We start from the raw sequence: 25,764 nt of genomic DNA, 5'->3' as shown, positions 1-25,764 counted from the left end.
TATTTTTTTTCGTTTTTCTTGATAATATTAGACTAGATTCTAGATTGAGCAATAAATCTTTTAATTATTTTTTTTATTCTCTTCTCTGCAGTAGCAGAAAAGGCTATCTGTTGTTTTTAGTTATGAAGATCTATTAATTGCTGTTGTTTTTTCATTATTATTAAATTATATAGGCCACGGATACTGTCGTTGCAGACGCTTTATCTTGATAAACAAAGAGACATTTCTTCCAAATTTTGTGTTTTCTTATATGATAATGAGATAATGATCTAGAATCACCAAGACGTCTATCTTTAGAAAGATGAAAATGTAATCTATAATAATTTGCCCTGTTGGTATTTATTTGACTAGTTATAGTATGACTATGAGTATGATAGTGACAGTATGATGAGATGAGTGAGTAGTATGAGTGTATTCAGTATTGTAATAGTATTGACAAGTATTGTTATTATGAAGTATAAAATCTAGATGTAGACTCAAGTCTCAAGACTTGTCATAAGTCTTATGTCGATGTATGAATTGTATCAAATTCAAGTGAATCATAATTCATTAATTGACATAATCATGTATTGATATTGTATCATGTGTATCACTATCAGTGACTATCACTACTAATCAATATCAGTGTTTGAGTATCATCAGTATCAATCAAAGTATGTAACTTACTCAAACTTACTGTAACTAAACTCGTCTAAAGTGAGTAAGTGTAGATTAAGTTAAGAATGTCTTGTCAACAACTAAAAACGAACTAGATCTATCATTGACTTCTATTTTACATTTTTCAATCATCCACTCTTACTACAGTTACAATCCTTTTATATCATGATATAGATCTAAATCTAATATATGTTAAATATGTAATGTTATTGTAAGGCCCAGAATAAAAAAGGTCATATTGGCAATTAGAGTGTCAAATGCAAGGAACATGATTTTTTTGTCAGATCCTGAATTATTTTTTTTATTCTCTTCTCTGCAGTAGCAGAAAAGGCTATCTGTTGTTTTTAGTTATGAAGATCTATTAATTGCTGTTGTTTTTTCATTATTATTAAATTATATAGGCCACGGATACTGTCGTTGCAGACGCTTTATCTTGATAAACAAAGAGACATTTCTTCCAAATTTTGTGTTTTCTTATATGATAATGAGATAATGATCTAGAATCACCAAGACGTCTATCTTTAGAAAGATGAAAATGTAATCTATAATAATTTGCCCTGTTGGTATTTATTTGACTAGTTATAGTATGACTATGAGTATGATAGTGACAGTATGATGAGATGAGTGAGTAGTATGAGTGTATTCAGTATTGTAATAGTATTGACAAGTATTGTTATTATGAAGTATAAAATCTAGATGTAGACTCAAGTCTCAAGACTTGTCATAAGTCTTATGTCGATGTATGAATTGTATCAAATTCAAGTGAATCATAATTCATTAATTGACATAATCATGTATTGATATTGTATCATGTGTATCACTATCAGTGACTATCACTACTAATCAATATCAGTGTTTGAGTATCATCAGTATCAATCAAAGTATGTAACTTACTCAAACTTACTGTAACTAAACTCGTCTAAAGTGAGTAAGTGTAGATTAAGTTAAGAATGTCTTGTCAACAACTAAAAACGAACTAGATCTATCATTGACTTCTATTTTACATTTTTCAATCATCCACTCTTACTACAGTTACAATCCTTTTATATCATGATATAGATCTAAATCTAATATATGTTAAATATGTAATGTTATTGTAAGGCCCAGAATAAAAAAGGTCATATTGGCAATTAGAGTGTCAAATGCAAGGAACATGATTTTTTTGTCAGATCCTGAATTATTTTTTTTATTCTCTTCTCTGCAGTAGCAGAAAAGGCTATCTGTTGTTTTTAGTTATGAAGATCTATTAATTGCTGTTGTTTTTTCATTATTATTAAATTATATAGGCCACGGATACTGTCGTTGCAGACGCTTTATCTTGATAAACAAAGAGACATTTCTTCCAAATTTTGTGTTTTCTTATATGATAATGAGATAATGATCTAGAATCACCAAGACGTCTATCTTTAGAAAGATGAAAATGTAATCTATAATAATTTGCCCTGTTGGTATTTATTTGACTAGTTATAGTATGACTATGAGTATGATAGTGACAGTATGATGAGATGAGTGAGTAGTATGAGTGTATTCAGTATTGTAATAGTATTGACAAGTATTGTTATTATGAAGTATAAAATCTAGATGTAGACTCAAGTCTCAAGACTTGTCATAAGTCTTATGTCGATGTATGAATTGTATCAAATTCAAGTGAATCATAATTCATTAATTGACATAATCATGTATTGATATTGTATCATGTGTATCACTATCAGTGACTATCACTACTAATCAATATCAGTGTTTGAGTATCATCAGTATCAATCAAAGTATGTAACTTACTCAAACTTACTGTAACTAAACTCGTCTAAAGTGAGTAAGTGTAGATTAAGTTAAGAATGTCTTGTCAACAACTAAAAACGAACTAGATCTATCATTGACTTCTATTTTACATTTTTCAATCATCCACTCTTACTACAGTTACAATCCTTTTATATCATGATATAGATCTAAATCTAATATATGTTAAATATGTAATGTTATTGTAAGGCCCAGAATAAAAAAGGTCATATTGGCAATTAGAGTGTCAAATGCAAGGAACATGATTTTTTTGTCAGATCCTGATAAAGTTAGTGTGTAAATTTTGACATTGCATCCAAAATGAAGACTTTTACATCCTAGCTCAAAACCTCTTGAAGGACAGCAAAGGATATAGGTGGGCAGGGTTCAAACCCAAGAACATCTAGATGACAGTCCAGAGCACATACCTCATGACCAGACAGTCATCCTGAGATTTTACAGAATGAGATACAAAATAATGCTGGCAAGGAAAAGAATCAGTTTTAATTTTGTTTATATCAGCATTGGAAGCAATGTACTATTGATTTTGTATCACTGGTATAATCATTAGCTATGCTAACCTTTAATGTTCTTATCTGTTGCAGATTACAACATACATTCTCATTCAAAGAATGAAACAATTTCTTTGATTTCATCATTTGCTTCATCATTCATTGATCAATGGCTGATTTAAATTTTATAGGTGAGTGTTGCCAATGCGATTTTAGTATGACTTAGTGACCTAATGTATGAAATTTGTCTTTGAGGCTCATCCCTTGGTGTGAATTTCTTGTCATTAAATGGTAATGGTGCAATGCAGAGTTAATGTTTAGACAGTTGGTTTAACCTATATGTAGGTCAGTGTTGTGATTGTGTTTTAGGTATGAGTTTGTGACATAATGTATAGTATGAGATTCAGCTCTAAGTTGTTTGTTTTACTTGTTCTTTCCAAATGGAAGATTATTACATCTGTGCCCAATACCAGCAGGACAGCAGAGAAGGTGATGGGCATGCAGGGTTCAAACCTGGAACCATTGAAACAACAGTCTAAAGCGCATATCACATAATCAAGCAGCCACCTAGTTTCATCCCTTTGTGTGCATTTCCTGTGGTCAGATGGTTATGGTGCAGCGCTATGTAAAGGTTTAATTAGAAGACACATTTGGCAAATAGAGTGCCACAAGTGCAATGTTATTCTTATAATTTCTTGTAGTCTACCAATTAATCATTTATATTGTTCTCTTGTTGAATAACTGTATTTGCTTTGATTATATATTCAGTGTTTCTTATCAAAGACTTGCAACATGATTGACCTACTTAAGATCCTAGATCTGTATTACTTAATAGTTCATCTTTCAACTCACACTCTGTTTCTCCTCTCAATAAAATTTACCAGGATTCAGAAACCAAGCACTTTACCACTCATCTACTGTGCCTCCAGAGAGAGTAGTAGTAGTATATTACTTAATTAGTCAAAGATCCTTCCATGTCATTTTGGAGCAAGGCGGAAGGCGGTCTCCATAGAAAACTGTCTCCTGCAATGTTTGTTGCCTCTTCTAAACTGATGTCCACTGCCCAGAGATACCCATGAAGGTGCTGGGCTATATTACACGAGGGCATTCTTATTTGCATTTTCCTCATTTCTGCCACCATGTTATTGCTACCTTAGGGGTGCATGATTCATTCTGCATTATGTTAGCATGTATCTGATTTGGCTTCAAAAGTTTTCTTAACATTTTATTTCATACATTATCTTCATCATATTCTGTTGTTTTTTTTTATTGTAGAAGACAATGCTGGCCTAGCGGCCAAGGAATGCGATGATTCTGCACAGAAAGAGTCGCTCAATGAAGAGGAAGGCGAAGAAGAAATGGAGGACAGCTCTCCTGAAGAAGAGGAGGAAACTCTACAGAAAGCTAGGCAGGCCATAACGTGTCGTAGCGTCACCCTGACAACGCTGATGGATGATGGGATAATACAAGCAGGAGAAGGAGTGCTGTCCATCGACTATCTGGTAATGATCTTTATAGTTTACGGTAAAACTTACGCACAAAATACAAGTTCAACTTCATATTTAAATAGTAAAGCTTTTAGCCATTTCCTGATTGACTTTATCAGAAAAAAAAATGTTTTGGCTTAAGAATTCATTATCTGTTTCCATAAAATAAAAATATTAATAAATTTTGCATTTTTTAAATCCCTGTCTTGTGGGGGCAGTAAGAAGAGGGTACAGTTAGTCCTCCAATAACGATGTGTCTGCTTAATGAGGACTCCCAAGTTATGACAGGCTTGACGGCTGACACATTATTTTCTATGTACAAATGAATTATTTAATTTATATAAATGACATTTTTAATAAGAATCTTTTTGAAAATTAAGTTTGACAATTAAAATTGGAACATCATTCATTACTAAAAAAATTCTAAAATAATTTATGTAAAGTATTCTTGTGTGGGTCTTGCATTCATTATTAACCTTTTGTTAGGGTTGTATTAATAGCCTTTAAAGCTCGTTCGCCCAGGCCCCTGTCATTCAACAAGCACCTTTGTGCTTGCAATAAACAATCAACTAGATATTAACAAAATAAGTGTTTAATGGTATGAATGTACTTTATTATGACAACTGATGAAGTAATATTCTTGAAGTTAACTAATCATTCTACACCTTGCTGTTCCACAATGTAACACAGTATGCACAATCACAACACAATGCACTGCTGACTCTAGTCTCCAGTGTAGACTTCCAATCCCATAACTAATTCCCTGTAGAGACATAAGTAAAGTCAAACTAACAGATCTAGTCTAGTATACTATGGCATTGAAACAACTGCAAAATGCAGTCATGCCTTAGATACTCACCCTAAACAGGGGAACATAGAAGAATCTCAAAAACATGTTAAGCCAGTATAATAACAAAACCACTCCATAAGCTTACAAACAAGGCAACAAAGAAAGTGCGTTCAAAAATTGTGTACTTAAGAAACATTGGTGCTAGATTGCCGTAACCTATGCACCGACACCCTTATTACAATTTTTCTATTCTGCTTGCAAATTTTTCATCAGTTGAAAAAAAAAACAGGATGAGTGGACACACTTTTGGAAAATGTCTGTAATGATTTTCCTAGAAATTTAACATAAACTTTTGCAAACTAAGTCTGGATCTATGGGCCTATCATTAGAATTTGATATTCGTTTAACCATAATTTTTTTCATCGGAGGGGGTAATTGTTCTTTTTTTTTTTTTGTAAATCTATAATTCATAAGTTTTCAAGAGTAAAATAATGGCTTTTACAAAAAGTCATCAAATGAATTGTTGTTTTTTTTTTCCTTAAATTTTTGTATGTTGCTGTTTTATTCTATTCTAAAGACAAAATTTTATTCAGGATTGAAGCTAGTAGGTTGTTGTGTAGCTTATAAATTAAAAAAAAAGAAAGAAAATTCTTTTGAAATGTGGAAAATAGTTTTGAAGACAAAGACTTGAAGGTATTTTAAAACCCAACATTCTTCATACAAAGACTTGGCTGGAAGACTGCCTAGTCGTTTGAAATGCAATGTGAATAGTGGTCCCTAGTTTGAATTCTGACCATTTCTATCCCATGCCATCTTGCAGGAGGTTTGGGCTAGAATGTAATAATCTTATTTCTAAAACTAATAAGCAAACTAATCATATTATTCAAACTCATTTCATTACAAACTTTTTATGTTTTTCTAGGGTCAAAGATTTGAGGCAGATCTCCTTGCTAATGGAAAAATCAAATGGCCTCAAGGCTCACAAGAGGAGTTCAATACCCCAAGTGCCTGGGCACTGCACTGCAAGAGATTGGTGAATCCAATCAAGAGATCTGGGTGTGGATGGGCCTCAGTAAGGAGTTTACTGTCACCTTAAGTCATGAAGTGTTTTTTTTTAGTTGATGTTTTATTTTTTGTTTATGTTGTGTTAAAAGTGGGGAAAATTATAGATTACAACTAGGAAAACATAGAAACTAGGCTCAAGGATGTGACAAAATGTTAAGGACTACATAGCCTCTCAAAATTATAGATTACAACTAGGAAAACATAGAAACTAGGCTCAAGGATGTGACAAAATGTTAAGGACTACATAGCCTCTCAAAATTATAGATTACAACTAGGAAAACATAGAAACTAGGCTCAAGGATGTGACAAAATATTAAGGACTACATAGCCTCTCAAAATTATAGATTACAACTAGGAAAACATAGAAACTAGGCTCTTGGGTGTGACAAAATGTTAAGGACTACATAGCCTCTCAAAATTATAGATCACAACTAGGAAAACATAGAAACTAGGCTCAAGGATGTGACAAAATGTTAAGGACTACATAGCCTCTCAAAATTATAGATTACAACTAGGAAAACATAGAAACTAGGCTCAAGGATGTGACAAAATATTAAGGACTACATAGCCTCTCAAAATTATAGATTACAACTAGGAAAACATAGAAACTAGGCTCAAGGATGTGACAAAATATTAAGGACTACATAGCCTCTCAAAATTATAGATTACAACTAGGAAAACATAGAAACTAGGCTCTTGGGTGTGACAAAATGTTAAGGACTACATAGCCTCTCAAAATTATAGATCACAACTAGGAAAACATAGAAACTAGGTTCTTGGATGTGACAAAATGTTAAGGACTACATAGCCTCTCAAAATTATAGATTACAACTAGGAAAACATAGAAACTAGGCTCAAGGATGTGACAAAATGTTTAGGACTACATAGCCTCTCAAAATTATAGATTACAACTAGGAAAACATAGAAACTAGGTTCTTGGATGTGACAAAATGTTTAGGACTACATAGTCTCTCAAAATTATAGATTACAACTAGGAAAACATAGAAACTAGGCTCAAGGATGTGACAAAATGTTTAGGACTACATAGTCTCTCAAAATTATAGATTACAACTAGGAAAACATAGAAACTAGGCTCAAGGATGTGACAAAATGTTTAGGACTACATAGTCTCTCAAAATTATAGATCACAACTAGGAAAACATAGAAACTAGGCTCTTGGATAGACAAAATGTTAAGGACTACATAGCCTCTCAAAATTATATTCTACTCCTAAATTATTATTATAGCTTTTATATAGCGCTACTTTCATGCTTATAGCAAGCTCAGAGCGCTTTTGGTCCAATCTCATTTGTGGACCAGTGGTGGGGAGGGGGTATCTAGGAGTTGGTTTTCCGTGCTGCATTTAGGCGCTTAGTAAACACAACTCTGCCCGAGTCGGGTGTCAAACCTGGAGCCCCCTTCTAGGTAGCCAAGCCAAGTTCAAGCGCACTTGGCCTCTCGACCACGCTTCTCATGTGGAATGTGGAAAAATATTTAGGTCCCAGGACTACATCCATCCCAGTGATGCTACAGCCCATGGAAGGGCTCCATTCAGATCGCTCCTGAGCGTTTCTTCTCCATGCCCAAATCCCAGGCTGTTGTAGATTTGTGTCCTCGTCATCACTTCATCATATTCGGGGTCTGCCTTTGGGACCTCCACTTGTCCTTAATCTTTGGTCCTGTAAGACAAGCCTTATGTTTATATTAGTTTTTTTTCTTCCTGAGTTTCATTACCTTCTTATATTTAGAAAACAAAGCTTCAAAATTTTAAAATTATTTTTACACCAATTAGGCCTACAGTGTAATTATAGGTATAGATTATCATCATCATCAAACTCCATTAGAGTGAGGGCTTGAGAGGCTCAAATCCTCTCTTGCAAAAGCCCTGGACAGAAACCCTGCTGTCTTGCGTAGTGCATAAATGTAGCCATACAAGTCAAGAATTTTGGGTTTCCCAGACCTGTCGAGACAGATCAGCAAGTCTGGGGCAGTCAAACAGAATGTGAGGCACGGTTTCCTCTTCTTCCCCGCAGCGGGGGCACCGTGAATCAAAATTTGGCCATAGCCGCAAGAAATATGAGCCAACAGGACAGTGACCTGTCCTGCACTGTGCTATAATAGCTTGCTCAGGCCTGGACAGCCTCCACCACGGGGAAGTGCGGTCAGGGCGCCTCATGCGCTCCCAGACTCCATGGGCTTTTTGGGACTAATCCCAGTACTCAAACCACTTTTCCATTTCTGTTTTTTTGTATTATAGCCAGGGCTTGATGAAAGCTTACAGCCTGTAGGTATAGATTATGGAGATGTACACTTCAGGTTCTAACTCGACTGTATAATGAACATTTACTTGAGTTTCTGTGTTGTCCACCTAATGCTACTCCCTGCTTAGTGCTTGATGGAAAGGCAGCACCTTTTGCATACTGTTGTCAAAACTGGATATACTTTGCCTTACTAGTATTGTGAGTGCAGCTTGATATATGTACAATTTTATTTTTGTACATCTGGAGTTTAAAAAATAATGTATGTGCTTTTTTTTCTCTCTCAGGTTAAATACAATAACAGGAAGCTGGACATATGGAAAAGTATATGGGCTCGCAAACACAGGACAGCCAATCCATTGAAAATTAAGGTAAGACGTACTATAGTGCACGACAGCTGAATGAGTTTTGATGAGTGTGACAAATTGGGATTTATGTTGCTTCATTTCTTTATATACCAGTACCGGGTGTTTTACTGTACAGTTTTGATTTTAGTTTCATTCCCCAGCCATTGATGTAGTTTCAAATTTCAAAACTTTAGATTAAGGAAATTCTACAGAGATATCTTATCTTATATAATACAGACATTACTTCAAAAAAGAAGATGATTACGTCCTACGCGTCATGCATTTAGTCATGCATATTAACCAATGACTTAAATTCTGCCAAGTCACTGGTTTTCCTGGCTAGCTCAGGTAACCCATTCCATGCTCTAATAGTACTAGGGAAGAAGGAGTATTTGTACAAATTTGTCCTAGCATATGGGACGAGGAATGTGCCTTTATCTTTGTGTCTTTCAGAGTATTTTATTAAATTTTGTTTTTGTATTTGAAGATTATGGTTCAGTGTTTTATGTATGATTGCTACTTTACTTTTGAGCCTTCTGTCCTGAAGGCTTTCTAAATTTAGTGATTTTACTAAAGGTGTTACTCTAGTCAAATGTGAATATTCGTTTGTTATGAATCTCACTGCTCTATTTTGTGTCTGTTCCAGTTTTTTAATGTTTTCTTGAGTTGAGGGGTCCCAAACGGAGGATGCATATTCTATTATTGGCCTAACCAAGGTTAAATAACATTTTAGATTTATGTTCTTATTTGATTTATAGAAATTTCTTTTAATAAATCCTAATGCTTTGTTTGATTTTTTTGTAGTTTCATCAATATGTGGATTCCATGATAGTTTTTCATTTATTATAACACCTAGGTATTTTGCGTTTTTAGTCTGTGTTACTGGTTTGCCATGAATAAGATAAGTGGAATTAATTTGTTTTAGTTTTTTTGTTACTCTTAACAACTGACATTTTTCTGGGTGGAAAGACATGCTCCAATTTGATTCCCATTTCTGTAATTCATCTAATTCTCTTTGTAAAATATCTGTGTCCTGTGTTGTTTTTATTGTTCTATATATTATGCAATCGTCTGCAAATAATCTGACTTTTGTTCCTGAGGTAATGCAATTTGGTAAATCATTTATGTAAATTAAAAATAGTAGTGGACCCAAGACTGTTCCTTGAGGTACACCTGAGTTTACTGTTATCGGTGTTGATTTAGAGCCATTTATTATTACAGTTTGTTCTCTCCCTATCAGAAAATCTTTAATCCATTGATGCAGTGGACCATTAATGCCGAAATATTTTAATTTTTTAAGCAAACTATGGTGGTGAACTTTGTCAAAAGCCTTAGAAAAATCTAGTAAGATAGCATCTATTTGTTCACTATTATCTAAACCTTTTGAAAAATCATCAATTAGTCCTATTAGTTGTGTTTCACATGATCTATATTTCCTAAAACCATGTTGGTATGGTGTGAGGACATTATGTTTGTCTAAGTGGTTTATGATGTTGCTACATATTATGTGTTCTAGGATTTTACATGTGATGCTGGTAAGTGATACTGGTCTGTAGTTTCCTGGGTCAGATTTTTCTCCTTTTTTAAATAGGGGGGTGACATTAGCTTCTTTCCAGTCCTTTGGTACTCTGCCCTGGTTAAGTGAAGCCTGAAAGAGTATTTTGAACACTGGGGCTAGCTCATTGCTTAGTTCTTTGAGTAATCTAGCTGGAATACCATCAGGTCCAGACGCTTTATTTGGTTTGGTGTTGGCTAATAGTTTTTGAATTCCATTTTCTTGTACTACTATATCTTCTATGTTGTCTACTTGGTTCAAATTCAGTAATATGTCTTTGTCTCCTGGGGTTGAGAATGCTGATGCAAAGTATTTGTTTAGGATGTTTGCGTTAGTTTCATTATCATTATGTATTATGTTATGTTCATCTTTTAATGGCGCTATGCCTGTTGTTTCCATTTTCTTAGACTTAATGTATGACCATAGGTTTTTGTTGTTATCTTTAGATATTACATTGTTTATGTATTCACTCTGCAGCTGTCTGCTTACTTTTTGGGTTAAGTGTTTAATTTTTATATACTTTTTGTAAACTCTTTCTGCATTGATTATAAGTCTCCCATCAGACAACCTCACAGCTTGCATAACAAATAGTATATCAGGCAACTCAAATGATGGAAAGGGAATAGATACTGAATAGTGATCTTGTTTGAACTAGTTTTAAGGCTATGGTTATTTTTACATGAATGAGTCATTGAAATTGACTTATAGAGTTGACAGCAAGCTTTTAACAATACCAAACATGACCCACTTTCATGGCGGGCAATATGGTCATCAACTTAGTAAAATTGTGATTTTTGTTTCCAACATTTAGAGCAAAATAAGCTAACCCCTAGCCTTTTCAAACTAATTTTTTTACATAAATTGCATTCACCCTAATGATTTTAGCTAAACTATATCATTTATAAGATATTGTTCTAGCATAATATATGCAACTTTTAAAAAGTTGTTTTTGTTTTTTTTTAATGAAAATTGATTATTTTTGACCCATTGACCCCTTTAAGTCTTCTAAATGATAGACTTGGTTATGACTAATTATGCATTGGTGCATACATTCAGACAGAAAACTTAAGGTCTGAATTGAAGAGTTACATCCCTTTGTTTATACATTCCCAGGGTATGAATGTGAATAGTGTGCACATGGTGTGGACTAAATGTTTTGAGTTTGTTTTTTTATGACTAGAGTAGTTGTTGAGTAGTTGGAGTTAGTTGTTTTCTAACAGAGGAAGAAGGCAGGTGTGTGTTTAATGTCACAAAGTATTTTCTATAGTTATTGAACTTTTCTATTTTTTGGATAGCAGAAGTTTTTGTGATTCATTTAATAGTAATACTAATCCTAATTATCTGTAAAGAAATTGGTCTTGTACTTTGTGCATCACACCAAACAAAACATTATAACTATAGAAAACAAATAGACATTCCCACTAGATTCTCTCAAAAAGTTACATGTGAAATGTTTATATCAGATTGTTGTATTGTATTAATAATATGATAGCCAGGGGAACAAAAGAGTTTTTGTGTCTGTCTTATCAGTATCTCCTTTGTGATTGTAAAATCACATATTCCTAACCAAGAGGGTGATTTTATTTTTCTAAAGCTTTTTAGTTTTCTTATGTTTTTCTCAAACAGTTGTCCAAATGGGATTTGTTTGTTTACCATAACCTTCTTAGGTCTCTGTGTCAAAAATGTGTGTATATTAATAGTTTATTAGTCTATATTATCTATATGCATATCCTTTTTGAATGCCCCTCCCTAATCCACCTTAGGCAGACCCTACTTCCACTACAGCCCAACATAACCAACACCCTATAAGGCAGTGCTGAACAACTGAAGAAAACAGCACACTTTTTTTCCTTGACACAGTCTGCAAAAGAGCTCAGCAGCAATAAAGCTGGCTAGAAGAAGAAGAAATCTATATGCAGTGATCAAAGTCATAGTCACTTTTTTTAAAAGTTGTAATCACTTTGTTTCAGTCACCTCATCATCAACCCTCCACCAGCTCCTCAACCCACAATCTTGTAGCCGCAGCGACAACACCTCCACAGCCTGACATGGCATCCCCAGCACCCCCTTCATCCACTCCTCTAGACTTGCAGTGTGTCCCATCAGCCAATAAACTTGTCGCAGACAAGACACTCATCAAACCAGGGGATGTACTTGCTCTCAAAAATGAAGACAAAATGGTGGCCAAGGAAAAGCAAGGAAAGAAACATACAATTTCAGAATCGCCGAGTAAACTGTATCCTCTGCCTCGCAACCTGTGAGTATTTTATTTGACCTTTACCCTATTTATTTATTATAGCGATAAAATGATTAAAGTTGTTAATTTCTGCATGTACCGGAAGCTCAAAATTGGAACCAGTGAAATCTGCCCATGTGGAGTATCACCAGAGAATGCCGACCACGTCCTCCAAAACTGCTCTCTTTACCAAGAGGCCCGTATAAGACACTAGCCCCAAAACACCCTAATAGAAAGAAAACTATATGGAGAGCTTCCTGATTTGGAAACCACTGCGCTGTTCATCTCATGTATTGGTTTAGTCATATGAACGCTCCAACATAACAATGTGAAACGAAGAAGAAGTTAATTTCTGCAGTCACTCATCACATCTTTGTGTGTGGTCTTGTCTCTGGCATAGACCACCAACCAGCTTCTGCCCATGCATCCCAGTTCTGGTCAAGCCTCTCCAACTGTCCACATGCATCCCTCTGCCTGGCATCTGCATCTAAATCTCATGTATTTCTGAGTCATACCCTCTTCCTCTTTTCTTGGGGGGTTTCCAGGTTAGGGCTTGTCTTGGGATGTTGGACTCAGGCTTAAAAAGGGTGTGCCCTAACCATTGCCACCTTCTTTGAAGAGATTCTTTTTCAAAAGTCTTTGTTCTTTACCTGGCTTTCATTTGTGATCTTGTCTGGCCACAGGATTTTAAGAATCTTCCTGGTGCAAGTATTTCATGGCTCTCCAGGTCTCTGCTCCATAAAATACTATTGGCTTAACAATGGCTTAATCTTGGTGGTGGTGATTATTTCCCTTGTTCCATAGCTGTACTTCAGCTGATGGAAGGCTGCTAAAGCTTTACCAGTGTGGGTTCTGACTTCTGCATCTGTTCCTCCTTGGTTATCTACTGCCAAGATAGGTGAAGCTTTACACTCCTTCCAGGGCATTGCCTTGGACAGTGATGGCTGTGTTGCTGGATACCTTGCTCTCCCCTCTGCTGTCACTAGATATTCTTAAGTCTTTCTCTCCTAACAGACGATACCAACGTTGATTCCAACAGAATGTGGTAAATAATTACGGAGAGAAATAGTTAAGTCTTGACTTGAAAATATTAAGAAGCATAGAAAAACAACTGTCTGCATACAATGCTTTTGGCTCACAAAACTGTATGATTGAGTCAGATGAGTTCATTTGTGGCTACAACAAGAATAAATACATGTATAAATAAATAATTGGAGGCGCAGTGGCTGAGCGGTAAATCGCTTGACTTCTGAACCAGGGGTTCTGGGTTCGAATCCTGGTGAGACTGGGATTTTTAATTTTGGATTTTTGGGCGCCTGTGAGTCCTGTGAGTCCACCCAGCTCTAATGGGTGCCTGACATTAGTTGGGGAAAAGGTTTTTTTTTACTATAAATAGATAATAGCCCTTCCTTTATATTTATTTGTATGGATTAAATATAAAGGAAGGGCTATTATCTATTTATAGTTAAAAAAAAAAAAAAAAACTTTTCCCCAACTAATGTCAGGCACCCATTAGAGCTGGGTGGACTCACAGGCGCCCAAAAAATCAAAAATTACGCCTAACAAACTGGACAGTATTAACTTCCTCCCCCGCAAAGAACAATCTACAATCTTCCAACTAAGAACAGGACACACACCACTATTAAATTACCACCTGAACAAAATAAACTCCACACAGACACTGCGCCCACCCCTTTGAAACCGTAAACCATATCCTCTTTGAATGCCCCTCCCTAACCCACCTTAGGCAGACCCTACTTCCACTACAGCCCAACATAACCAACACCCTGTATGGCAGTGCTGAACAACTGAATAAAACAGCACACTTTTTTTCCTTGGCACAGTCTGCAAAAGAGCTCACAGCTCAGCAGCAATAAAGCTGGCTAGAAGAAGAAGAAGAAGAAGAAATATTTATTTGTATTGATCATTTTCAGTTAATTTTGAATATATGTAAAGTTTTAATTTTAAGCATTGAAGCCTTGATATTATAAATCTAGGAATTGGTGGAAATCATTTCACAATGTTTCATCCAGATTTTTTTTTAAATTAAGAATCAAAACTTTTTTTTTTCCATCAGTGGGTTGTCAATCTAAAATAATGTAATGACACTTACCAGTAGTCCTAAGTGCTTGAATTGTCTATTTTGTAAACTTTGCACCAAAGTAGTTTATCTTTCAATAGAGATTCTGCTTTCCTAAGCTAAACTAATGGAAATTACTTACAAAGAAGCTACTTACTATCGCTATGACATAATGCAGACATAAACTTGTATTTGTACGTTCTGTGTTGTTGTATTCGTGTCACTATTTACAATGATGTTTGTATGAACTATGATCTGATTTCTGATATTTTGATATTTGGGTTTTTGGCACATCGGCACAATTTAGGCCTTCAGACCTTGACGGGTAGTTTGTGTTACTTCTTTGTCAAATATAGTCATGTTTTTATTGGATCAAACCTTATTTTACAAAGTTAAGCTTGAAATCAGCGTATTTTAGTTTTAGATGTCTTTATCACATACATTCAAGAAATGTTAGATACAGTTGTAATTAAAGTTATGACATGAACCATACTGCTACTGTTTCTATCAAGCACCAATTATTTTCTATTCTTTCAGAGCCAGGCCTGTTGGATCTCACCAGGAGAGTAAGTCTGATAACATTTCATGTTAGGTTTAGAACATATAAGACATGGTTGGAATTACATTCCATTGATCTGAGATGAACATCCCAAGCTTAGTAAATTTTACTCCAGACATTTGTTATATATCTGTGCTGGCCTCATAAGACCCTTCTTTTATAATGGCCTCGAAAAAGATAAACCACATTTCAACTGCCATAGGGAATATTACATTCTTCAGTGACACTTTAGTTATGGTATAGTATAAAGTATATAGTTATGGTATAGTAAAGAGTAGATAGTTATGGTTTAGTAGAACGCACATAGTTATGGTTTAGTAGAACGCATATAGTTATGGTTTAATAGAACACACATAGTTATAGTATAGTATAGTGTAGATAGTTATTGTTTAGTAGAACGCACATAGTTATGGTTTAGTAGAATGGACATGATTATGGTTTAGTAGAAAGTACATAGTTATGGTTTAGTAGAAAGTACATAGTTATGGTTTAGTGTAAAGTACATAGTTATTGTTTAGTAGAAAGTACATAGTTATGGTTTAGTAGAAAGTAAATAGTTATGGTTTAGTAGAAAGTACATAGTTATGGTATAGTAGAAAGTGCATAGTTATGGTTTAGTAGAACGCTCATAGTTATGGTTTAGTAGAACATGTAATGCTTTATTCTTCTTACCTTTTCCATATCTTCCATTAAGAACAAAAAAAGTTATTGCCCCTTGACCATTGCCTAACCATTGTATGTAGATCTATTTCAAAAAGGTATCCTTTACACATGCAGACTAGGATAGTTGTTGAACTTTGAACTTCTAAACAAGGGACTGATTTCCTTTTAATTTGCCTCAGTAAAACTGTTGTCCTCTCAAATTGGTTCACCATGAGAAATATTTTTTTTTGTCTATGCAGTTCCTCTGAACTTAACCTTTGACACTCCGGTCATCGGCAAGAAAGAACTCATCAGCCCTGTTGCCAGGACCAAAGCTAAATTTGGCCGCCAGGAAGACTTTTGTGTGTCCAGAGATAGAAAAATTGTTTCCTACGCTGACCTTGGTACTCGTGGCCTTGATGTGTACGTAGAAAATTTTTTAAAAAATTATTTTAAATTGTTGCATTAAATAATGTCAGTATTTAATTTGAAAAGTTACTTCAAAGCTTTTTAAACAAAATAATTCTAGAAACCCTTTCACCTACCTCTAAGTCTGTTGGACACTTGGGGTTGGGGCACCACACTAGATCTGTCGACCGTCTTTCTCCATTCCTCTCTGTCTTTTGTCTTTCTCTTTCTGCTTCTTCTTCTTTTTCCTGGTCCTGTTCCCCAAAGGAAGGTCTATAGACAACCATTCCATAAACATTTATTTTTAACAATCAAAATGAAAACCTTAACAAGCCAGAGTCTGTACATGTGCTTCTGTTGAGATATAGAACACCTAATCAAAAACATGGCATGATCCTTCTTAAACCAATGACTTTAACCTGTTGTTTCTCTTGTGTGTTTACTCCAACTATAAACTTTTAACATTTTTAACCATATTTCAAAATGTAATGTAACCCCTTTCAGACATTACTAGCTGTAGGGCAGATGATGTATAGTTCATCTGTTTCTATGGCAGGCGGTTAATGAGGGAGGGTGTCATGTGACCAAAAAAACAAGCAACCATTTTCCCCAACTAATGTCAGATACCCATTAGAGTTGGGTGGACTCAGGGGAAATCTTAAAATCGCAAAATCAGTCTTCACTGAGATTTGAACCTGGGACTCCTCAGTTCATAATGCAAGGACTTAACCACTTGGCCCCACTCTTTACTCATACCAGTAAAGTAAAGTTTTTGTATAATGATTTAAGAGTATCTGATGTTCTGTCAGAATTTGATAATAGACCATCAAATGACAGTCCAGAGTGCAATACAACATGACCCGCCAGCCATTATTCAATCACAATCTTGTGTGATCTCATTGTCCTACTGGAGGTTTCAGATAAACTTGTCTAGTCCCATCCATTGTTTCAACTGTATCACCAGCCCTTGTCAATGTCTTACCTAGTTATCGAAGAAAAATGTAAAGAATATATTTATCAAAACTGTGTTTGTGTTTTTGTCTACATATGTATTGAATGTTTCCCAGTGATCCTCACACGCTTGTCAAGTGTGAACACTTTGACAGTCAAGGGAAAATACAACCCTTCACTGTGTCGTTGACTAGCAACACTTTACTACTGATGGTGAGTAACACTTTGAGATTCAATTCTTTGACTTTGTAGGAAAAACCTTAAAAAGAATGATGATGATCATTTTTAAAGCTTTCTATTCTATCTAGCTCTATAGAAACATTAGTTTCTCCCCAAGTCTAGGTGTTCCTGGGTTTAGCTGTAATTACAAAACGCTAAATAACTTTGCCAAGAGGAACTCAAAACTTTCTCACACTTGATAGCATATATCACACACTAGCCTCTGTCCTTGTCTAAGTTTACACACTTCCAGTCATTCACAAATACATACCAACTGATATATACAAATAAAAATAGATTATACACACATTCATGCTTGACAAGAATATTTTTATTTATTCAGCTAGTGTTAGACACTTAGTTTAGTTTAGAAACGCACTGTAGTAGACAGACTTTGAACACAACATTTTTTAGTGACGACATAGGCATTGGGTTAGAGATTATTGATGTACACTTTTAGGACAGTTACTGCTAGGCTCTTGAAGGGATAACATCGCTTTTAGTTACTGACTCGACTGTGGCCCATTCTGTATTAAAGTTTGTTGTTCTATTTCATCACGAGTGAACTTAGTAACTGGGCATTGACCTTTTCTTCTTTGTTTGTGATTATCACGAGTGAACTTAGTAACTGGGCATTGACCTTTTCTTCTTTGTTTGTGATGGTGTATGTCTTAGTAGTAAAACTCGCATCTGTAATACACCATACAAAATATCCAAGCATCTAGGATTGTTTTCAAGGTACAGTAGAAATACATTAAGTATAACTGACGCATCCGTTACACTAGATATACCTTTTGACTCTGGAGGAAAGTAAAGTTTCCCTTTCAGACCTTGTGGTCTATAGGGCAGATGATGTAAAGGTCATCTGTTTCAGTGGCCTACGGTTAACAAGGGTGTCATGTGACCAGCACAATGACCAACCAATGTCAGGTACCCTTCAAAGCTGGGTTGACTAGAGACGCCTGAAGATACCAAAATTATAAATCCCAGTCTTCACCAGGATTCGAACCCCGGACCTCGGTTAGGAAGCCAAGTGCTTTACCGCTCTGCCCATTTTGGAGGAAACGCTTCCAAATAAATATGATAATCATATTGATATATTCATTCATATTTATATATTCAGATACCATTTTTATAATAATGATAAAAATTCATATATACTCGTTAGCTAGAGATATTATTGTTTCACCTCCATGTAATTGTTTATATCACTTTCAGGATTTTCACTGTCACTTAACTAAGTCAGAGGTTGTTGGTTATCTTGGCGGTCGATGGGACTCTCACAGGCAACGTTAGTCCAATTTCATGTTCTTTTGTTTACATTCGTAGAGATTATTTATGTTTTTATTAAAAGTAAAGTTTTCCTTTCAGACCCTGTGATCTATGGGGCAGATGATGTATTAAAAAAAAAAAAAAAAAGGCCCACAAAAGAGGCAAAGAAAAGAGGCATTGAGCCAAATGATTAAAGTAAAGTACCCTTTTCAGACCTTGCGATCAGATGATGATGTAAAGGTCATCTGTTTCTGTGGCCCACGGTTAACGAGGGTGCCATGTGGCCAGCACAACGACCAACCGCCTTTTTACTTTTCCCCCAACTAACGTCAGGTACCCATTAGAGCTGGGTGGACTCAGAGGTGTTTTAAAGATCCCAAAATTAAAAATTACATTCTTCACTCGGATTTGAACCCAGGACCCTCTGGTTCATAAGCAAAGTGTTTTGACACTCAGCCACTGTACCTTCTAGTGGCTGTGAGGGTGACAGATCTTGTGTTCCTATAACTCTGTATCCAGAAAAAATACCTACCTTGGGCTCTAATCTCTCTATCCTATTCACATTTTGACTTACTTCCCTTGTCTGTACAGTAAAAGTCTTGATTTCAGAACCCCTGCATTCTCTTTAGTTTTTCTTCTGTATCACAATGTCTGGATAGTTCTGGCAGAAGTTCTGTGGTAAACCATTGTAGCAATAGTCTTCACCTTGTAGCATTGCTTTTTACTCATTCCATATATTTCTTAATATTCATCATGTCCTTTATCCTAAGTAACAGGTGGTGAATATTCTCAGGGCTGCTCAATTCACACTTCTTACTATGTGTCCTTGTTTTGTCTTTGGTGGGTAATAAGCAAGTAGCACAACCCCTGCCATTACTTCCCAAGCCACTGTTCTGTTATCTCCCTTCCTTGTTCTAGTTCTTAATTTAGAAGGATAGTGGAGGTAGAAAATTTGATTCAAGTGTTTGATTCTTTCCAACAAAGTGTGTGATCAGTGCAGAGTTACTGGACTTCATTTGTAACAGGCCACAAGCTCTTTAGGAAACCAGAATATTTGTCTAAACATTACAAGTACTTTTGTGAGACAGTTCAATAGTAAATATTTCTAGTGGGACATTTTAGTTATTTAAGTACCAGCCACTTAACTAAGATGGGAGATGAATGGTAAAGTGCTTGGCTTCTGAACTGAAGGTCCCGGATTAGAATCCTGGTAAAGACTGGGATTTTTTTATTTTGGGATCTTTTGGCACCTCTGAGTCCACCCAGCTCTAATGGGTACCCAACAATAGTTGGGCCATATAACACACTCGTTAACCATGGGCCACAGAAAACAGATGACCTTTACATCATCTGCAAGGTCTGAAAGGGAAACTTTACTTAACTAAGATATACAAAAGCAGCATTTTAAAAATAATTCAATTTTGTTTGCATTTGGCCAGCTTTCTATTTTTTTGTCTTTGATGAACTTTATGGTATTTTTATATAAGATTGGGTTGCTTATTGGCTAGAGACCTTGGCTACCTAAATAGACTCCAGAGCCCAGTTTGACAGTACAATTTTCAGTGATAATTTGATAAGCTTAAAAGCCATTAAAATCCTAGCTACCCTGGTTAATCTTGAGACACACAAATCAAGTAAAATGTACTTGCATCTATCCATACAAGTTCAAGGTCTTCTATTTCAGACCTAAGTGTAGAGCAAGTGTTCCCAGCCCGCTGTCGACTAGGAGATAAAGACAGAGCCCTCAGTGTGGAAGAAGAAGTGAGTGTTGCGTTTACATTTATATTAGAACTTAAGAATTGAAGTATACAATGAATCTATTGGGACCATCATTAAACAGTATGTTACAGTGTATTATACTTGACCAGACTATCAATAAGTGTAAGCTGTGGTCTTCTAGAGACTAAATATTTATTTTGAATTACCCATCCAGGCTGATATAGTTTTTAGGGAAAAACATTATATTAGAACCGGTAATTAATATTGAACTTGAAAATTATCAGTGGATAAAAAGTGAAATTTTGAAGAAAAAAAAAGAAAGAAAAAATAGATGATTTGGCCGGTAATTCTGAAGTAATTCATGTCATCTATCATTGTGACAATAGAAAAAACTAATACCATACCACCTGGCAGCCATTTTTGCTATAGTGTCTTTCAGAGGATTCCAGCTCCTGTAGTCTCATCCTGAAAATGTCTAGTTGTGAAAACTAGATTGGTGAATAACTAGTAGAGAACGCCTCCTAGGGGTTATCCTGGGCGAGTTTTTTTTGTGTTTTTATCTTGCTTGGAGTAAGGATGGAACAGAGCCCCCAGACCAACAAATCTGTACTATTTCCAGATCAGGCAGCTCCTCATACTGTATTTCTTCTATAGAAGTGTTTAGGAGCAACTATTTTGTTGGGAGCTCTAGATAAAAAATGAAGCTTTGGATGACCTTATTGGGCATTCTCTGATGACACAAGGGCATATTTCACTATTGCCAATTTTCAGCTTCCAGAACATTATTGCCTCATTCTGTTGTGTCCGGTTCAAAGGCAAAAAATTATTTGTCGGTTGTATCAAGATAGCTTTTAGCTTGGATCATTTTTCTTGAAAGTTAGGTATGAAACGGTCCAATTAAATAACTATGATTTCTAATTCAACAAGGCTCTGTCATTAGTTCACATTGATATAAAAACAAAAGACAATACATTTCACTAGAATGAAAATGTGTTGATATAATATGGCCAACAATTTTGTTTTAATGACTTTATTTTTGGCTCCACAGATTCGTCGCAACATGAAAATAAAAAATCTAATGGTAGTAGGTTGGTACCACAGTCACCCCTACTGCCCACCCGACCCTTCCATCAGGGACATCGACTGCCAGATGTCGTACCAACTTAAGATGAGAGGCTCAGGTTCCATGTACCTGCCGTGCATCGGCTTTATCTTGTGCAAGTTGAAGTTCATTTACATTTACATTTTTTTTACAAAGCTTATAACAACTTGTGTCTGATACAAATATTTGAACACGGTACTTCCCATTCTCGAGTACCTGACCTTAAGGTCAATGTCAGTCAACAATCACCTAGTGGCTCAACCAATGGGCATCAGGGAACACAGGCAGATCTATGTACAAAAAAGTGAAAACACCAAACAAACTGGATAGTATCAATGTCCTCCCCTGCAAAGAGCACTCTACAACCTTCCAAACTAAGAACTGGACACACCTTACCACCTTAGCCAATTAAATCCCACACACCTACACCTCTGTAGACACTGCCCACACTTATAAACCATATCCTTTTTTTTAATGCCCCATCTTAATTCACCTTAGGCAAACCCAACCGCCACTACAGCCCAACTTTACCAACACTCTGTACGGCAGTGCTGAACAACTGAAGAGAACAGCACACTATTTTTCCTTGGTACAGTCTGCAAAAAATGCTTATGACTCAGCCTCAAAAAGCTGGCTAGAAGAAGCCCAAACCTCCTGTGTAGTAATCCTATATATATGTTCTACTTATTTCACACATCACCTTATATTAGAATCGAAAAACATAATAATTCAGTATTTTATTCAGTCTTAAGCAAGGTAAAATCACTAATTATATTGTTGTAAGTTTTCATATTTCAGAAATAATTATTTTGATTTTTATTTTAGCTCCATTTGAAAAACTGCCACCTAAACCAGATTCCAAGATTCAAGCTTATTGGGTCATGCCAAATCTTGAAGTAAGTATGTTAATTGTGTTTGTTTTATTTCATTCTAAAAAAAAAAAGTATTCTGTACCAGTAAACAATGGATGGACAATAAAAAGGGGAATGTTAAACTTAACTGAAATCAAACTATATTTCTATTATCTTTAACTTACAAATTTACATTACATTATTAACATCAATGATATAAATGCTGAGAATTGTATCTCCTAAACATCACCTTTCATCTCTCAAATTTCTGAGGTAGCAAATATTCTATATGTAGCGGTACATACTATCAGTTTCTGGCATTGATATTAGAAAGACATGGCGAGTGGCTGCCTGTTAGTGAGGTATGTGTGTTTGGCTGTCATTTGGATTTTTCAATGGTACCAGGTTCATACCCTGCCCACTGCCATCCCCTGTCGTCCTGTGGGAAGTTTGGACTAGGAAGTAAATTATCTTCAACTCTGAAGGAACATACCAAACGTAAAAATTTTACTAACATTTTTTTACAAAATTTCCACCCTCTCTGTGCATCTGATGTTTCTAAAGGAACAGCAAGTGCTGATACAGTTTGGGATAATCAGCATTGCAGGCTCTGCCAGGGAGTAGCAGTTTGTGCTGCAAGCTGCCTAAAGGTCTCCAGCTTCTGACTTTTCCCTTGTTTAAGTAAATCTGCAAGGCAGCAGAGATTTGAATTCAAGAGTTCTCCTTTTCCTTGTGTGGGTAGCCAGACAATGCTAACAAGTCCCTCCTGCTAGAAGCTTACTGGTTTAGGCGCTGGTTACTCCTCTTTATACCTCTTCTCATACGAGTGACAACAAGCCATTGAAAGCATTTTATACGTAGTGAAACACTTATTCACATTAGTGGGAAGCGTGGTCGAGAGGCCAAGTGCGCTTGAACTTGGCTTGGGGGCTCAAGGTTCGACACCCGTCTCAGGTAGAGTTGTGTTTACTGAGCGCCTAAAGGCAGCACGGAAAACCAACTCCTAGATACCCCCTCCCCCCCCACTGGTCCACAAATGAGATTGGACCAAAAACGCTCTGAGCATGCTATAAGCATGAAAGTAGCACTATATAAAAGCTATAATAATAATTACTACCATACTTCATGCAATAACAACCTTATGGAACCCACTTTGCAACATTTCAACATGAAACTGAGTACTTATAGCTAACTTTGAAAAACAGAATAAAAAAAAACAACAAAAAACTTCAATATTCCACATTGAAAAAAATGTGTCCTCTGTTTCAGCATCCAGCATCTTTCAATATCCCCATGCATGTAACCTACACAGTTAAAAGGGACTCCTCTCTAACAGAGGATCTACTCTCAGATATGGTAAGTTTCAATGTGATTAAGAAACAGTTGATGACTGCTAGTTGGAGTGTATATTTTATCTGAAGATGCAGATAGAAGTCTGTGGATGTGAGTATTGTTATCAGATGGCACAGAAGATGACAATGTTGGAACTAAAACAATAGTGAAGATAAAGCTATAGTTTATTATCAATAATGGGGGTGAAGCCAAAGTCCTCTGTCAATTACTAAATGCTGTCACTTTGAAGTCTTGTACTTAATTTCTTACTGCTACTGGCGATGTTTCCATGCTGGTTTTTTGTCACATCATAGCCTATGTCCCTTTCAAAAGTTGTTGTTTAGTAGTGCATCACTTTACGATATATAGGTCAGATACCCTGCCCACTGCCATACCCTGCCCACTGCCATCCTCTGTCGTCCTGATACTGGTCATCTGTTTTGTGGCCAATGATTAATGAGGGTGTCATGTGGGCAGGAAAACAACCAACTGCTTTTACTTTCCCCAACTGTTCTCAGGTACCCATTAGAGTTGGGTGGACACAGGGGCATCATAAGAATACCGAAGAGTAAAATCAGTGAGTTTTGAACTGAGACCCCCTTGGTTTGGAAGCCAAGCTCTTTACCACTCTGGCACCTTACCCCCCAAAAAATCTACATTAGTTTATATGACAATATATTTATAATATAATATATAACCATCCTGAATAGATAAGACTTGAAATGTCATTAGTACATACCTTATTCTGCTTAAGGGTGATGCCTATACAATACATATACCAGTACCGGTTATGCAGATCTTATAGTAAAATATCTTTCTGTCACTCCATTCCACAATCCAAACTTATTTTGGAAATATGCTATTCAATCTTTTCCTGATGAAATTTGGAACTAGAATATTAAAGGCATTTATCCACCGAGTTATTTGTGAAAGTTTTTGTCTTTCTGTTAATGGAAGGATAGGGGCTAAATTGGCTTGTGCAAATGTGTTAAATTTTTGTATTGTAGAAAAACCTGACAGAGTTCTACAGTGGAGCCCTGGACAAGATTCACCTCAAAGAACACTGGGGGGAGGCCATAACATACCTGGATAAAGTCAAAGTAAGACGTTTAGTACCAAACATTTAGTTTAACCTTATCTTATAAAATACAGACGTTACTTCAAAAAAGGTGATTAAGTCCTACGCGTCATGCTCTACTTTACATCAGTTTGATATTGACTAAAACAATGTCTTACTGTTATTTTCAACTAAATTCTCACATTAAGGCATTTCATTTTTAAAAAATTGTTATCTTGTAAGTTACAGACGTTTCTTCAAATGAGAAGATAATTATTCTGCACATATTTATGTGGTAATCTAGTCATGCTTGTTAATTAAACTTAAACTCTTTTAAGCCATTGGTTTTCCTGGCTGATTCACCTAACCTGTTCCATGCTATGATAGCACTAGGAAGAAACAGCACTCGTAGTCCTGGCATATGGAAAAAGAAATCTGACTTTTTGAGCATATTATTAGGCTTTTTTTTTTGTTTGTTTGTTTGTGTCATTTAAACCGTGCTTTTTTTTGTGATGGTACACACCAGTACGGCGTACTAGCACCTTTTTCAATGTAGGGAAAAAGTTATTACTTTTCGTGTATTTTAACGTTTATTATTTGCAGTTGTGATTTAGCTTTCATCGAGGTGCGAACTGGTAGTTAAAAATTAGGCAATCCATCACTGAGTTCTGGCACCTATTTTTTTTATACAAAAAAGCACAGATTTAAACTATATGTTAAATTCAATTTAACACGTTCTTGTGTTTAACCTTTTCGTTAGGCATCATTGCGGAGTAAACTCCCAGAAGACCAACTAGAGAGCGGAACATTTTTGGATTATGTGCAGCAACTGCTGAAAGACATGAGATGAACAACACCAATGCAGTTCAATAAACTGTTTCACAAAATA

At 35.7% G+C, this 25,764-nt stretch overlaps 1 protein-coding gene across 2 annotated transcripts; it reads left to right on the top strand.

Moving 5' to 3' along the window:
• Window positions 1-1,901: 1,901 nt before the first annotated feature.
• LOC106052850 (MPN domain-containing protein-like) lies at window positions 1,902-25,764 on the top strand. Of its 2 annotated transcripts, none has more exons than XM_056013912.1 (16): window positions 1,902-2,101; window positions 3,039-3,136; window positions 4,221-4,447; window positions 6,145-6,294; window positions 8,833-8,916; window positions 12,418-12,704; window positions 15,301-15,329; window positions 16,225-16,387; window positions 17,440-17,536; window positions 18,761-18,833; window positions 20,499-20,575; window positions 21,582-21,750; window positions 22,461-22,531; window positions 23,756-23,842; window positions 24,826-24,918; window positions 25,636-25,764. In XM_056013912.1, exons 2-16 carry the CDS (start codon window positions 3,115-3,117, stop codon window positions 25,723-25,725), a joined length of 1,719 nt encoding a protein of 572 aa, XP_055869887.1. In that variant the 5' UTR covers window positions 1,902-2,101; window positions 3,039-3,114; the 3' UTR covers window positions 25,726-25,764. The 2 variants fall into 2 exon arrangements, with proteins under 2 accessions (XP_055869887.1, XP_055869886.1); XM_056013911.1 differs by having other exon boundaries at window positions 1,903-2,079.

This window comes from Biomphalaria glabrata, chromosome 16 (assembly GCF_947242115.1).
Source record: "Biomphalaria glabrata chromosome 16, xgBioGlab47.1, whole genome shotgun sequence".
Classification (NCBI taxonomy): domain Eukaryota; kingdom Metazoa; phylum Mollusca; class Gastropoda; family Planorbidae; genus Biomphalaria; species Biomphalaria glabrata.
Note: the sequence above shows the minus strand (reverse complement) of the source record. Positions and strands in the feature narration are given on the sequence as shown.

What these genes read in the sequence shown, in the direction of transcription:
- LOC106052850 (XM_056013912.1), top strand. Translation starts at nt 3,115, where the DNA reads ATGGCTGATTTAAATTTTATAG. An exon ending in TGCTGTCCATCGACTATCTG is followed by an intron (nt 4,448 to 6,144) that starts GTAATGATCTTT and finishes ATGTTTTTCTAG; the next exon opens with GGTCAAAGATTTGAGGCAGA. An exon ending in TGTTGGATCTCACCAGGAGA is followed by an intron (nt 15,330 to 16,224) that starts GTAAGTCTGATA and finishes TTGTCTATGCAG; the next exon opens with TTCCTCTGAACTTAACCTTT.